Source organism: Liolophura sinensis, chromosome 13, assembly GCF_032854445.1.
Source record: "Liolophura sinensis isolate JHLJ2023 chromosome 13, CUHK_Ljap_v2, whole genome shotgun sequence".
Taxonomy (NCBI): Eukaryota; Metazoa; Mollusca; class Polyplacophora; order Chitonida; family Chitonidae; genus Liolophura; species Liolophura sinensis.
In genome coordinates, this window is record NC_088307.1 from 2,018,155 (window position 1) to 2,032,760 (window position 14,606).

Here is a 14,606-nt window from a genome sequence, read left to right on the forward strand (position 1 = left end):
GTCACTGCTGACGTTGGTGGATGAAATGGTCTTATCTATTGGATGAATAGGTGATACAGGTTTAATGCCACATTGGCAATATTTTACCCACCCCATGTTGAGCAAGATACGCTGTACTTAGTCCGCTACTACGCACGTCTTTAGTTGTCACTGTGCGGAATTTTTCCTGTTACTGCAGTGTGAAAATATCTCTGTTGTTATCTTTTATCCTTTATATATTTTTGTTTTGTTTTTATCTTTATGGTTTCTACAAGACATACAACTTAGTTTGAATGTTAATGGTGGAGAGTGTTACCACTAAAATCGGGGTCTCCATGGCTCAGGTGGTTAGCGCGCTAGCGCAGCGTAATGACCCAGGAGTCTCTCACCAATGCGGTTACTGTGAGTTCAAGTCCAGCTCATGCTGGCTTCCTCTCCGGCCGTATGTAAGAAGGTCTGCAAGCAACCTGCGGATGGTCGTGGGTTTCCCCCGGGCTCTGCCCAGTTTCCACCCACCATAATGCAGGCCGCCGTCGTATAAGTGAAATATTCTTGAGTACGGCGTTAAACACCAATCAAATAAATAAATAAAATAAAATACGACTAAAATCAATCTTAATGTTTTTAATAGTCAAATTATGAATTATTTCAAAACTACTGTTGTACAAAACAGAAATCTTGCCACGGTGTTGCTAAATTGTACAAATTCTTATAACAAGTGTTTGGACATGCAACAATTCACAAGTCAAATTTATGCTCAAGGGGAGATAACTGTGGTACCTGACAGCAGCCATGTGGCAGTCCACGTGGACCAGGTTGAAGTGTGACACTGTGGAGTAGCCCTGACTTTTGCGTTGTTTAGTCTCAAACTCCTCCAGGGGCACACGCTTTGTGAACGTATAGATCCCTAACACCTACAACACACAGAGATGGTATCTATATATTTAACAGCACCTAGAACAGAAATTTTTGTTAATAACAGTGGTTACAACAAATAACAGCTTCCTAATTGTAAAATTACACAATTTTTTACAAATTAAAAATATCCTATGCTCCATTTAAGTTAAAATGTTTCCTTGTAAAAATGGCACCATAAACTGTCAACCTGCATGTCTTTTATTGCTATCATGTCAGACAATTTGCAAATCTAAGTACAAACTAACATTTTGTGGCTGGTATCTGTAACCCTCTCTTCAGGTCAGCCCACACAATGTATCTCACCTTTTGTGGCTGGTAACCCTCTCTACAGATACAACAAGTCAGCCCATACAACAGTATCTCGCCTTTTGTGGCTGGTATCTGTAACCCTCTCTACAGATATAACAGGTCAGCCCATACAATTGTATCTCACATTTTGTGGCTGGTATCTGTAACCCTCCCTACAGATACAACAGGTCAACCCACACAACTGTATCTCACCTTTTGTGGCTGGTATCTGTAACCCTCTCTACAGATACAACAGGTCAGTCCTGTCTCCTCCTTGAGATCTTCCATCTGTTTCAGCACAGAGCTGGTGACAGTCACCTGACCCTTGTCATTTGTCTGAGGAGAGGAAAGAAAAACTTTGTTATATGCTGATTTTGACTGATCATTGTATAATGCCACATCAACGAATCTTTCACTTATACAATCATCTATGATGATTCTTTCTACATAGGAGGAAAACGAAGTGCCTGGAAAAAACCACTGACCTTGGGCAAATCACTCACAAACTTTTCCACATGTAAAGGGTGATTGCTTGGGGTTTAACGTCGTACAATTTTTCTGTCGTATGACAACAAAGGAATGTAATGTGCCTCCTTGTTGCAGGACGGATTTCCACAGCTCTTTCATCTAGTCCTGCTTTACTGAGACGCCTTACTGAAGGCAAGTAAGGCACCCCGCCCAAGCCATTACACGAATACAGGCCAACCAGTTGGTGCACTATTCCCTTCATGCTGAACCTAGAGTGAGGAAGTTAAAACTTCCTCTTCTAAGGTCTTAGTTGTGTCTCAACCCAGGATTGACCCTGCATCTGCTGCTCCTGAAGCGGACTTTCCACATGTAACATACATGTGCACATTTATTGCACCATGCTGGTTAAAGAGAAATGTTCAAGAAACGAATAATCAACAGCATAATGGAAGCACCTGAATGAGAAAGTTCTGGCAATAACACACCCACCCAACAGTTACCTCACATAATCTTGCAACATTTGGAATTTGATCGGGCTTGGTCTGTTGTGTATTTGTACATTTGGGGCGGTAAACACCCGACCTCATTTCATGGCATCCTCAATCAACAAGGGCATAAGCCCTTACCGACTGACTGATAGATGTATAATAAAAATGAGTTGCATCTGACAACTAATTACCACAAAACAGGCCTGTATCATGCTCGTTAAACTGAATTTTCTCTTTTTCCGTTTTACCTAATTTACGTATTCATATCATTGCCGCCCAACTTGCTCCTGTCAAACTGCGATGGCAAAAAGTTGCCGTCCCGAGTCCAACTCAGGCCAGCTTTCACATCAGCATTGCCGAATGCTGCAGCTAATTTTCGGCGGTTGAAAATGGTACTCGTTCAGCACTAAGAGAAAAGAACAAGGAAACAGGACTGGTTGTCCTGGTGTCAGTATGCCGTGACAGATTGGGGTGTCATGTTTAGTGTATTCGGCACCCCATCATGAGTGAACTTTATTATGTGAAAGCCAAACCTGTATTAAATACTGTAATTCTTCAACCTTTTCCAAGCACTACAGCACTTTCTTTCAGTGGACTTTAAGCAATTATTATCAAAATGATGCTAAAATGATTAGTTTGTGTCACTAAATATGCAAGCTTCATAAAACTGTTCAGATTATTTCTCTACACACCATAGTTTCTCTCAGAATATTTCAAAATATTGGTTACAGAGGTGGTTGAAATGGTTGAAGTGTTAGGGTAAACAAGGAATCTCATCTTCAACCAAATATTGCAAAGTCGCTTTACTCGCTTTTTTTGTACCATATTAAAATCCACAACAGTCCTGACCACCTACACAGTACATATTTTGACACATTGAGAGGACCGTTCTGTTATTTTCTGACTTCTGTATAAAAGACTCCATGTGCCTCTGCCCGACCAATGAATTTTAATCATTAAGAGGAATATGACATAGGCCTACAAATACATGTACGTCATCAATCCTATAAATCTCAAACTGATGATATACATTACTGGTCAACTGATTTATTTATTTATTTATTTATGTATTTCTTGTTTTATTTTTTGAGGATTTGGGTAAATGTATAGAACAGAGTCACTATAGCTACAGTCCATGCTGATGCCCTTGAGGACACAGGGATATGAACTGAGAGCCACTTGTCCTATAATGTCAGCAATTCACCTCTGATAATGACAGCAACCTTCTCATTTCAGAGTTGGAGTGACACATAGGAATCTGTTGTACTGGTTTGAATTTCAAGCACTCAGTTGTGCCTTGGTGCCTACTCACACTTAAACAAAAAAACAGATTGGTCTTTAATTTAAACTAGTTTTGTTAATTTTTTTCTGTGTGCTATTAGCAGTTTTGAAAAATGAACAAATATAATTAAAAAAATCTTGTCTCTGTTATAAAGAGTACAATGTGTGATTTTGTTTAATATTTATAGAATCCAAGTAGCTACATATCATACTAAAAGTATATCCTTCTTTTTCAAATTTCAAATTTACTAAAAAAAAAAAAAAGAATTAAAACACTTTTACAACTAATGTCCAAGTTGAGTCAAAGACAAAGACATAACCTTATTGCGTACAAAAATGAGATGTTTTACCGTATATCACCGCTGTGAATGAATTTAACTAAAACTGTGCCTAAAAAGAGTATTTTTAGAGATAAACTTGTGTGATATAATATTACTTTTGGTACTGAAACGAACATTTACAAACGGGATAACATCCTACTTTACCATCTAATCAAACATGCTACAGTACCTTCCAAACAAACAGCCTACAGTACACATGTACCTTCCAAACAAACAGCCTACACTACCTTCCAAACAAACAGCCTACACTACCTTCCAACCAAACAGCCTACACTACCTTCCAACCAAACAGCCTACAGTACACATGTACCTTCCAAACAAACAGCCTACAGTACCTTCCAAACAAACAGCCTACACTACCTTCCAAACAAACAGCCTACACTACCTTCCAACCAAACAGCCTACAGTACCTTCCAAACAAACAGCCTACAGTACCTTCCAAACAGCCTCCAGTACCTTCCAACCAAACAGCCTACAGTACCTTCCAACCAAACAGCCTACAGTACCTTCCAACCAAACAGCCTACAGTACCTTCCAAACAAACAGCCTACAGTACCTTCCAACCAAACAGCCTACAGTACCTTCCAAACAAACAGCCTACAGTACCTTCCAACCAAACAGCCTACACTACCTTCCAAACAAACAGCCTACACTACCTTCCAAACAAACAGCCTACAGTACCTTCCAAACAAACAGCCTGCAGTACCTTCCAAACAAACTTCAAAACATTTCTAAGATCAACAGAACCCTATACAGAATCAGAAAAATAAGCAAGTTACAATCACGTCATGGAGAAAATTTTGGGTGGTTTACAGTATGTAATGTGACACTGTCCTATGTCAGCCACAACAAAACAGAGTTACATGTACATCCTGTAGTGAGTCAAGCGCTAACCCAGATTCAGAATTACACCACAGCTGCTGGTGGTGATGAAAGAGCCACCACTGCCGTCCTTCACTACCACACTACCCAGGCGGATGTACAGCTTTAGTTTCACTTTCGATCATGTCACATCATGTTGATCGTTTTTGGATACAAATTTGATTTCAGTAATAATACATAATAAGACACACATTCCCCAAAATACCTAAACGAATAATATATTCGAATTATTTCGAAAGAGGAATGGAAGAGTTCTCACAAGGCCATGGGGTGCACCATGTTAGAGCAACTGGCATCACAAGGCCATGGGGTGCACCACGTTAGAGCAACTGGCATCATGAGGCCATGGGGTGCACCATGTTAGAGCAACTGGCATCATGAGGCCATGGGGTGCACCATGTTAGAGCAACTGGCAACACGATGTGACATCGCTCGCACCCCATTCACATATGGTCATAAAGGCCAAAACATAATCCCAAACAGCTGTGTTCACAAGTTATAGAAACAACTGGCGTCTAATTGATAAAACTGATTGTTAAAACTGATAACATAACTTTGAACTGTGAAATCTCAGTTGTGCTAAATGAAAAAAGCAAAAAGCTAATCTTTCCCTGGTATTAGAGTCGAAATTCTAAACTTGATTCAACTGGTGAAATGAAACCCTTGACATTAGTGTTACACATGACAAGTGGAGAATGTTCAAGATAAATGTATCTCAATTCGAACATCTTGTGTCTTAAACTATGCAAAACAATGGAGACTAAAATTTTGACTTTGGACAAAGCTTGCTGCTTGCTGCAAGGGGACAGATGTCATGTCATCAATTATCAAATACTAATTTATCTGATTATTTTTTTTTCTTTATAGGCCTATACCCTATTTTGCTTACAAATACAAACATGGTTCAGTCATGGGCATCAGGTACTGTGCCCAGAGGAAACAACAGCCCTTTTCTAGATACCAGAGACAAATCCAAATCCCCTCACATAAAGCTGCAGGCTAATTGAGGGATTGGATAATTACAACGCCCAACCTATTGGGTACAAGTAGTATTGATATTGCAGATGGTGTGCAGGTATGCCCTTACAGTCTTATCAACTGTTTCAAACTGAAAAACAATTATTCGTTTCCACTGGGAACTTTTTTTCTCTCTTTGTGCTCAGAATATTTTTGCTTTAATACATGATGGTAGATGTGTTTGTAGGTATTAACCTGTATACTGAACCAAACAATGAGCAACAGATTTATTTATTTTGATTGGTGTTTTACGTTATACTCAAGAATACTTCACCTTATACGACGGCAGCCAGCATTATGGTGGGCGGAACCTGGGCAGACCCTGGGGGAAACCCCCTACCATCCGCATGGTGCGGGCAGATTTTCCCATGTATGTCCGGAAAGGAAGCCAGCCTGAGATGGACTTTAACTCACAGTCAAGGCATTGGTCAGAGGAGATATATCAAGGTCAGATAATACTGTCTCTAACCTGGTGTATATAAACACCTATACAGAGGGTCACTGTGCCGCACTGGTGTGCTAACCCCTTTGGCCACGGAGGCGCCATGAGCAATGTAAGACTACACCCAATTTTATTCTGTGTTTATGGGCAAACAGACAACAAAAGATCAAAAAAATGAATAAATAAAAGACAAACTAAAAATTCCCGTCTTTATTTTGCCGATCTTGACAATTTTATGATTTTCCTGTTTTACACAGCTTTCCAATCTGTAAATATTCTTCTACAGGAAGAAATTGATGGCGCAGTCCACGTTTTATGCAAATTACAAGATGTATTAGTTTTTATACCCATAGGCTCCGACGACGCTGGAAAAAGATTTATTCTGCCTATAACACAACAACTTAAATTGCTGTGGCCTAAGGAATGAATGAAAGGATGAAATCGCATGATGTATAGGTAATCTACATACCGTACTTGTTGATTAAATTATCAGAAATTTGACTTTGTATTGTTTTACACAGGATAATAAAATTCTGTGAAAGCATTATCTCACAAGCACTAAAGTGTTACTGAGTCAGCTAAATCTTTAATTTGACACCTCTAATGATGAATCAGTACAGTTTATTTCACACAAGACATTTTGAAATCCACTTGCTTTACTTAGTCATACATCCCTTGGGACAACAGCCATCCATGTCAGACAATAAAATCCACAGGATACGAACAGCTGCCGGTACCGGTAGTTTGTGGTTGGATGAGCAGACAACACCATGCTTATTATTCTACAATGTACACTGTACCCCGACCCCACAAATGTATGCGTGTAACCCGTGTAACCCGCCGTTGCCATTGGAGATCAATGCACAGGGCCTACTTACATCTAGCTATCCAGTGATGACTAAAGCCTATGTAACTATAAAAGCGGACTTCCAACAGGTTAAATGGTAACATTAAGCGCGGCTATATATGCATCAATATCCCCCTCTTCCTAGAGTGGGACTTTTTTTTCTTTGGATGCGGAATATTGCTTAACTCTGTGAGTTGTCTCATCTATAAAACTGACAACAGAGGCTACCCCTGGTGTAAACCAAGAAGAGTATATACACCTGATAGATGTTCGCTCTCTGTGGGGATGTACATGTAGATATCCAGGCTGTTCGATACACAGGACTGTATTCATCAAGAGCCCAGAGCCAGAGCAAAGGCGGGACCACAGGGGTAATCATACCTTTACATCAGCCTGAGCACTAGGCTGTTTACAGTGACAGTCACTGGTTTTAGTCGCTCTGTGGTATGTATGTATGCTGAGCTATTCTGCCCTCATGCATGGGTAGCACTGGTAAGCATAGTCACTCTACTGACGGACATGCCTGTCTTTGTGGGATATGTTTACATGTGTACTGACTGAGAACCACCACTGGAGCAGATCTTAGCAGCACCAGATATATCAAGGTAAGATAATACTGTCTCTATCCCTGGTGTATAAACACCTATACAGAGGCACTTTTAGCATGGGCTAATTTAACATGGCCACCATACTGAAAGCACCTTTCTTGTTTTAATTTTCACTTTGTTTCCTCACCATTTCACGCACATTTAAAAAGGAGCATCTTTAAAATTTAAGTAGCACTAATCATTCTTTCGTACATGAGAGAAAAGAATTCACTTTTCAATATTTTCCATACTAATTCTCCAGATTTTCTGTGTTTTGTTGACACTTCTTGGTGACCTTCTTGTCAAACTGACCATGATGTTGTCCTGTAGTCAATAAACGTACTTAAGGGACACTTAAATCAAACACATGATGCCAGAACAAGATAGGTGTGATCACAATTCTAGATTTTCCTTCCCCTCTAGGCTCTACAAGGTGAAAACCCATAAGACCACACCACTATGGGCAAGCTTGGCATAAAAGTTCACTTCTCTACTTGTTTAGTGTTTATTCACCATACGTAAATTGCGGGAATAAAGTCCGAGGGACTTGTTCTATCCTTGAGTCATTATCAAATAATAATAATAATACATGCTTGTTGAGGACCGATAATTATTGAACAACTGTATTAACAAAAAACAAATTTACTTGGGAAAAAACTCACATAGAAATGTAACACTACAAAAACCTAAGTTAACTATACAATAGTGTGAATAATATTTTGTGTGACACCTTCTGTCTCACAGATTGTATGACTAATGTGGATCAAATATTGTTAATTAAAAAATCTTTTAACCTGGTTTTGAATAAAGATGTGACATTGATTACTTTGAAGTTTGGAGGAAGCCTATTCCACTCCCTTGGGGCTGATGATCTGATGAAATGTGTGGATAGATTTGAAGTTAGAAAAGGCACATTGAGATTGAAAGAATAGGATTTGGTTGGGTAACTGTTAACGTCAGATTGTCTTTTGAACAGCTGTCGAAATCTGTGAGGAGGAGAGGGTGATTGGTGAAGGAGTTTATGTGCGAGTAGCAAGGATGAGTATCTGTGTATTTATGCAAGTGGGAGGGTTTTGAGATTCTTAAATATTGGAATCGCATGATCCAGTCTTTGTGAGAAAGTGATGAGGCGGATGATGCGTTTCTGAAGAATTACTAAGGGATGGAGATGACTCATGTATGTGTTACCCCATAAAACATTTGCATAGGAAAGATAAAAGAATATCAGAGAGTAGTACAAAATAAGCAATGTTTCTTTGTTAACATTTGCTCGAATGTGTTTGATGATGCCAATATTTCTGGATACCTTCTTACTAATGAAGTTAATGAGAGATGTCCAAGACAGCCTTGAATTAAAATAAACTGCAAAGAATTTGTGTTCTTAAAGGCTGGCTATTTCAACGCCATGCAAATATTAACAGTGGCAGAAGTGCCTTTTTTTGGATACATTTATGTGCATGCATTTTGTTTTACTAATATTAAGGGACAAGTAGTTAGCTGTCAGCCAATCGGAAATTTTATGCAACTGTACAGACATAGTGGATACAGCCTCGGTGCTTGTAGGCGCATAAGTGCAGACACTTGTATCATCAGCAAGTAATGTAAAATCCAGAATACCTGATGATACTGTGATGTGATTAATGTACAATAAATATAATATAGGACCAAGAATGGAGCCCTGGGGAACACCAGAATTTACCTTTTGGTCTTTAGACATATTTCCCTCAAAGTAAACTGACTGGGATCGCCCAGATAGATAGCTTACGAACCATTGAGTGCTGTGAGCTCCGAACCCATAGAATTCGAGTTTCTGTAGAAGGATTTTGTGGTTGACAGTGTCAAAAGCTTTTGACAGGTCAAGGAAAGACACGACAGAATGTTATTTGGCGTCTTTGTTAACTATGAGGTAGTTGTATAGAGTGCTCGCGGCGTGGGTAATAGAGTGCCCAGTTCTAAAACCAAAAAATTGCTTCGGTGAAATGATGTCATTGGCTGTCAGAAAATCATTCATCATGTTTACAACTATTTTTTCCATTATTTTATTCAGACTAGGTAATACCGAGATAAGACAGTAGTTTGTGATGTCATTGGCGTCACTAAATTTAAAGATAGGGGTAATTTTGGCAGACCTCAACGAAGACGGCAGACAACCCGACATAAGGGACAAATTAACTATATGTACAAGGTGAGAAATATCTTTTGCAACAAGTTTGAGATCAGACACGCAATTGTCATCTAAGCCTGGAGCTGATGACTTTAGACTGTGTATAGTGGTTTCAACAGACCAGGCGAGACAGGAGAAAATTGAAAGTTATCTTCTACAGGCTCACCTAGAAAATCTGAAAAATGTTTAGGGCTTGGGGGTATCTTACATCAAGACTGGAAGCAATAGTGGGGAAAAAAGTCATTAAATCTATTGGAAATGACACTTTTATCTGAAACAGATAATCCATCAATATTAAAACATTTAGGCATGTTCTTGTATTTACCACGTCCCATTAGATCATTCCATACTTTCCAAGTTCCTTTTATATTGTGATTTTGGTCGTTTAGTTTTTTTTTCGAAGTAATCCTTTCGCGAAAAACGGATCAAGTTATTCAGTTTGTTCCTGTATGTCCTATATTTGATGCGAGTGGCTATATCAGTAAATTTCAAATACTTGCGATAAAGTTTGTTCTTCTTGAATACAGACTGTAAAATACCTTGTGTGACCAAAGGTTTGCATGTTTTTGCCTGCAGGGCGATAAATAATTCCAACAGCATAGACATTTGACGTAGCAGCGATCTCCACAAAGACTCGTATCCACAATTTTCGTTGAAAAAAGGAAGATCATCGCGTATCTTGCAAGACTCAAAAGAGCTATTAACATAGAGTGCAACACCTCCTCCCTTCCGTTTATCTCCGGAGGCAGAATATAAAGTGTAGCCTGGCATAGAATATAAGCATTCGGATAATGGGTTGAGCCAACTTTCCGAAAATCCAAGGACTGAAAAGTTAAGATTGAGAGTATGGATAAAGCACGAATTTCGTCAAAATTTTTTGCAAAGCTACAGGCATTTAAATGAAAGGCTGAAAACTGATTTTGATTGGCATAATCACGGGTTTCTAGGTAATGAGTAAAACTTTTAGGGCTATAGTAGTTGGACAGATGAGAGTCTAAATTACCCCAATAGGCAATTCCATGTTCGTTGTCACCAATATGTGTTTTAGATGCATCACAGTCATTCAGTTCAATTGGACTGAAGCACATCTGGTCAGTAATATCAAGATTATTTGTTGGGACGGTGGACGAGGCAGTTGATGATGAAGTAGGTGTTATGGAGGGAACATCATGAAATGGCAGGTGGGAGAATGTATTGTGAGGTGGAACAGACATAGAAGAGTCTGTGTCATTATCCATATTTATTTGAGTAGTATGCGAATGATTCTGTACAATTATTCCACATAAAAAAGCCAGGATGAGTGTTAATTATAGATGTAAGGCACACAGAGAGAAGTAATACGTTTAAAAAAATACTTAATGAATACAAAAGTGAAAAGCCGATTTGTAAAAGCGCCACAATATATACACAAAAAACAAAAATTAACCATACGGTTGTGTAGGATTTTCTACAAGTCACACGGCAAGGCAAGTGGATGTAATTAACACGATGTGTCGACAGAGTCAAAGGCACACAGTCCGTGCAGTGTGTGTGGATGTAATGATAAGCTGTTGTGAGTTGAATAGCGTGCACGCCCTGTGGCTACAACACAGGGTCACAAGAAGTGTCATGACACAATTCATAAACGGTCAGTCCGGTTTTCACTGTAGAGAGTCTTTCAGTAAGAACTTGTGGCACGAAAGCAGCGTGCATGCAAACTAGTTTTAGGAAAATGTGGTGTGCTATATTGAGGAAGCTACCGACAGCTACCCTATACCACCAGGTGATGCAACTGACTTTATGGGTACACATACACTTGCTTACATCAGGGTAGTTGTGCATGTATATACCTCTATTACATGAACATATAAATACAGTTAAGATAAAATATTCAGAGATAATATTCCGTTCACGACAAGTGTTTAAATTAGAACATGGTATGTACATGTAAGATGCAACTGAGCATTATCCAATATTATGCTGATTAACATGTAGCGGCACACTTCATGAAACTTTGGTCTTTTCCTGTTTGGCAGATTGGACGGACCAATTCAACATGGATGTCTCATCAATAACGACAATCAGTGTTCTGGTCGTCATGGTTACAGTATCCATAGGGACACCCCAGAATTTTGCCTTTCATTACCAGCCTCAAAACTCTTCGCTAAAACCCTGGATATGTGAGAAACTATGTGCATGTGATTTTGACAACAGTTCGGGATACTATTCTGGTAACTGTTCACATAGGCAATTGGGAAAACTGCCAGGCAATTTATCGTCAAACTTTGTGCATCTTGATTTCAGCTATAATCAGATACAGAGCATCTCTGCGGAGGCCTTCCTTGACCTCAGCACCCTGCTAACACTTGACCTGTCATCCAATCATCTCAGTGATTTGTCCGAGAAGGCTTTCACGGGGCTGTACAGTCTCACCGACCTTCGTTTAGATGGCAATAAATTGCTACTTCGACTGGACAAGCCACCATTTGAACCTCTCATTTTTGCAGACTTGCACAACCTGCAGTCGCTACATATTAACAACAACAGTTTAAGCTGTGGGGATGAATCGTGTGGTTATCCCGATTCAGCCCTGGGACACCTCACTAACTTACAACGCTTGTACATGGACGGTGTCCCAAACACAGCCTTTGGCCCCGGATTCCGAAATCTCACCCACCTTCATACGCTGGACATTGGTAATGAAAATGGCAATTGTGACCTGCCCACCCTGTACAATGACACCTTCACTAACCTCGAGCCAGCCAACCTGATATACCTTAGGATACAACACTGCGACGTCGCCACCATAGAACCAGAGGCTTTCCGACCCCTCACGAATATTCACACAATTGACCTTACATGGCACCATCTGACTTTTGCCAAACTGAGAATCGGACTAACGGGATTGTCCAGATCCCCTATCAAGGTCCTTAGGCTCATTCATTTAGAGCACCCAGGCACAGAGCTTATGCTGCCTGAACGCACTTTCGAGGCTTTGAAAAACACGACATTATCTGAACTGATTTTCACAAACAATGGGGTTGCCCAAATTGAAGATAAGTTTCTCCTGTATCTGCCCAGGTCGCTAGAAAACCTTGATCTCTCCCATAATTACATGGTGGTGGGAGGAGCAGATTGGCTAACCTTCATCGTTCTGATGAAAAATCTACGCAGTTTCAATGGCAGTTACCAAGCCAGTGGACTGCAACGCGATCAGCTGTCACTTCCATTTTTGTTCCATGAACATGGAATTGTTCACCCAGCAATTCAAGGCAATGCTAGTGCAGGCAGAAGAACAGCCGACGTTGTCACAGCACCTCCAAATCTCCAGTACATCTACTTACAAAACAACTACCTGAACATACGCAATGTTCCGCCCTTGAATTTTACACAAAACAACATACGCTACGCAGATTTTTCTCGAAACAAAATGGAGTTTGCAGGGCCGCTGTATGGGCTTCATAGACTGGAATATTTTGACCTATCATATGCTGAAAGCAAGACTTTACACACCGACTTCTTTTCAGACATGCCCAGCCTAAAGGAACTATTTCTTCAGAACAACAACCTGAAATGTCTGGGGCAGGACACCAAGGGCGTAACATTTTCTGCAAACGGTAAACTGAAAACCTTGGATCTAAGTGGCAACGGCATTGAAACATTAGCCGAGTCTATCTTCAGTCAACAGTACCAACTTCAATCCCTCCTACTGCATACCAACTATTTAACTCAGTGGCAGGTCAGAATAGGTCACATGACCAACCTGACCTTTCTTGACCTGGGCAGAAACCGTCTGAGTACCCTTGACTCCTCGGCTCGCAACGATATGGACAACATTTTACAGCATCGCGTTCTTCAGATTAATCTGCGCGGAAATCCTCTAAGGTGCTCGTGTGATAATCTCCAGTTTTTAAAATGGCTGGCCAAGCAGCAGGAGTTCTTCATAGATCTAAAGAGTTACTCTTGTCAGATCAGTGACAAAACCAATGCGTCTTTGTCAACCTTGCCAGAGCTAATTCACAGGTTGGAGCTGAAGTGCGTGTCCAACACTATCCTGATCGTGTCCTCAGTCTCGCTGGCCGGCTTGCTTGTCATCCTCACACTGGCAGGATTTGTCTACCGCTACAGGTGGCACGTGCGTTTCTTCAAGAACAGGCTGGCACTTCGCCTGAAACTCTACCAGCCCTTACTGAACGAAGACACTGCTACAAGCTACAATGCATTTCTCTCCTACGAAGATGGACAGCATCAGTTTATTGTGAATACTGTGTACCCAAAACTGGAGTTACAGCTTGGGTTTCAGCTGTGTATTCACACCAGGGACTTTACACCAGGTTCACCTATCGCTGCAAACATTTACCGTGCAGTGCACTACAGCAAGAGAACATTAACCTTCCTGACGAAGGCGTATTTTGAGAGCGAGTGGTGTGTGTATGAGCTAGAGATGGCGTACCTGGAGAGCGTCCACACAGGGCGTCAGATCCTTGTACCTGTCCTCATGGAGCAGGTAGACTTCACAACTCTCCCCGAGGACTTAAAGACCATACTTAAATCTCTGACATACCTTGATTATACAAACATGGACGAAGATCAGTTCTTTCACAAAGTCGCTGAGATATTACAAACATCGGAAAATGACTGGTCTTGTTGAGCACATGTAGTACAGTTTCTATCTTATTTTTCGGGACAAGATTCAGTATCCTAATGCTAAATTAAACTTGAACTTTGGTATAATAAATGTTGCCTGTGTGTTCATTGTTTTCACTTATAGCTCTATTTAATCATGCAATCTAATGAGAAATGATACTCAGTTATGGCCTTTGACCAAGATTGGCACAGCGCCATCTGGATGTGCTATAAGGGAAGATAACTCAGTGTTATAGCTCTACGGGATAGTTCAGTGGGTTACATAATACAATGTTACT

General features: G+C 40.3%; 2 protein-coding genes across 4 annotated transcripts in view; one reads left to right on the top strand and one right to left on the bottom strand.

Moving 5' to 3' along the window:
- LOC135480391 (E3 ubiquitin-protein ligase UBR4-like) overlaps window positions 1-14,606 on the bottom strand; it is a 161,080-nt gene that overhangs the window by 11,689 nt on the left and 134,785 nt on the right. Inside the window, 2 exon segments of the mRNA XM_064760220.1 lie at window positions 760-893; window positions 1,399-1,521. Of these exon segments, the coding sequence (XP_064616290.1) occupies window positions 760-893; window positions 1,399-1,521 (257 nt within the window).
- On the top strand, window positions 7,084-14,439 carry LOC135480274 (toll-like receptor 4). Of its 3 annotated transcripts, XM_064760074.1 has the most exons (3): window positions 7,084-7,556; window positions 10,751-10,848; window positions 11,718-14,439. In XM_064760074.1, exon 3 carries the CDS (start codon window positions 11,738-11,740, stop codon window positions 14,330-14,332), a length of 2,595 nt encoding a protein of 864 aa, XP_064616144.1. In that variant the 5' UTR covers window positions 7,084-7,556; window positions 10,751-10,848; window positions 11,718-11,737; the 3' UTR covers window positions 14,333-14,439. The 3 variants fall into 3 exon arrangements, with proteins under 3 accessions (XP_064616144.1, XP_064616142.1, XP_064616143.1); XM_064760072.1 differs by lacking the exon at window positions 10,751-10,848; XM_064760073.1 differs by lacking the exons at window positions 7,084-7,556; window positions 10,751-10,848 and adding an exon at window positions 8,747-9,723.